The sequence below is a fragment of the Mastomys coucha genome, unplaced genomic scaffold, assembly GCF_008632895.1.
Source record: "Mastomys coucha isolate ucsf_1 unplaced genomic scaffold, UCSF_Mcou_1 pScaffold6, whole genome shotgun sequence".
Taxonomy (NCBI): Eukaryota; Metazoa; Chordata; class Mammalia; order Rodentia; family Muridae; genus Mastomys; species Mastomys coucha.
Genome location: NW_022196912.1, coordinates 5,210,573 through 5,212,461, shown reverse-complemented (window position 1 = coordinate 5,212,461; position 1,889 = coordinate 5,210,573). Strand labels below are relative to the sequence as shown.

The 1,889-nt window shown below is 41.5% G+C and overlaps 1 protein-coding gene across 1 annotated transcript in view; it reads left to right on the top strand.

Annotated features, from left to right (window-relative positions):
- The window catches only part of Msh6 (mutS homolog 6), a 17,473-nt gene that overhangs the window by 12,153 nt on the left and 3,431 nt on the right, over positions 1 to 1,889 (top strand). The window contains exon 5 of the mRNA XM_031356795.1: positions 2 to 881. Coding sequence (XP_031212655.1) covers positions 2 to 881 — 880 coding nt within the window. The remainder of the gene's footprint in view (position 1; positions 882 to 1,889) is intronic.

The window sequence follows — 1,889 nt, the reverse complement described above, 5'->3', positions numbered from 1 at the left end:
TTGTCACACCCCCTTTGGCAAGCGGCTCTTAAAACAGTGGCTTTGTGCCCCCCTCTGCAACCCTTCTGCTATCAGTGACCGTTTAGATGCTGTGGAAGATCTCATGGCTGTGCCTGACAAAGTCACCGAAGTTGCAGACCTCCTAAAGAAGCTACCAGATCTTGAGAGGCTATTGAGTAAGATTCACAATGTTGGGTCTCCCCTAAAGAGCCAGAACCATCCAGATAGCAGGGCTATAATGTACGAAGAAATGACATACAGCAAAAAAAAGATCATTGATTTTCTCTCTGCTCTAGAAGGATTCAAAGTAATGTGTAAAATTGTAGGGCTTATGGAGGATGTCGCTGATGGTTTTAAGTCTAAAACCCTTAAGCAGGTTGTTACTCTACAAACAAAAAGTCCTAAAGGCCGTTTTCCTGATCTGACCACAGAACTGAACCGATGGGATACAGCTTTTGACCATGAGAAGGCTCGAAAGACTGGAATCATTACTCCAAAAGCAGGGTTTGACTCAGATTATGACCGAGCACTTGCTGATATAAGAGAGAATGAACAGAGCCTCCTGGAGTACTTAGACAAACAGCGTAGTCGGATTGGCTGTAAGAGCATAGTCTACTGGGGAATTGGCAGGAACCGTTACCAGTTAGAGATTCCAGATAATTTTGCTACCCGTAATCTACCTGAAGAATATGAGTTGAAATCTACTAAAAAGGGCTGTAAACGATACTGGACCAAAACGATTGAGAAGAAATTATCCAATCTTATAAATGCTGAAGAACGTAGGGACACATCTTTAAAGGACTGTATGCGGTGTCTGTTCTATAATTTTGATAAAAATTACAAGGACTGGCAGTCTGCTGTAGAGTGCATTGCAGTGTTGGGTAAGGCTTTGTGTCCCTATACATCTCTAAACTATATTTAATATGGGTGTGTGCATGGATGTATACATGCTCATTTTGCATCAAACTGATTATATTGCACAGAACAATTTAACTAAAACTTAGATTGCAACTATTAATAGCTTTATGACAACTTTTCCTATAGTCTTGGAATAATTTCGAATTTTATCATTGAGGGAAGATTTATTTTCAGGTTTCTTTTTAAAAACATTTACTGGTACTAGGTAATTAACTGTTTTGTTTAAGGATCTCTAGCCCAAGCTCATGATGAACTCCTGGCAATCCTTCTGCCTCATACCCAAGTGCTAGGACTAGAGAACTGAGCCACTATTTCCCAGCTTTTACAATTGTATTACGTCATTCTGGGGATCAGATGGAGAGCTTTGTTCATACTGGGCTGTTTAAACACTGCCACTGAGCCAAATTCTTGAGTCCAAATAGTTTTTATAATTGAAGGTTTTTCTTTAAAAAAAAAAAAAAGCAGAAGAGTAAATTTGGTTTTATTCTTTGTGGTTCTTCCTTTTGTATTTCTTTGAGTCAAACTTGCATGGAAATAATTAAGACTAAGGCTGAATATAGGCTTTATGTGAGCCCTTTCCTTGATTAGTATACTTATAATGTATCTGGAGCCTTTTTGGCATCAGCTTTGTTGGTGTGGGGGATTGAGCAGTGTTGGGGAGTAAATGTAAGCACAGGCTCTACCATGCAGCCAAGGCCCTGGATTCTCACATGGAGGTCTGTAACAGAGAGCTCTCCATCCAGGCAGTGAGTGGATGCACTATAGTAGTAGAATCCTCCCTCAGCAAGGGTGCTCTAAACTGGCCCATTCACTTGGTCCCCTTTTAATGTTACTCTCAGACACACCCTGTGTCCTCATACCCTATCCCCCACCCCGTGAGAACTACTTTTAAAGATTACAGTGAAAGCCGGGCAGTGGTGGCGCACGCCTTTAGTCCCAGCACTTGGGAGGCAGAGGCAGGCGGATTTCTG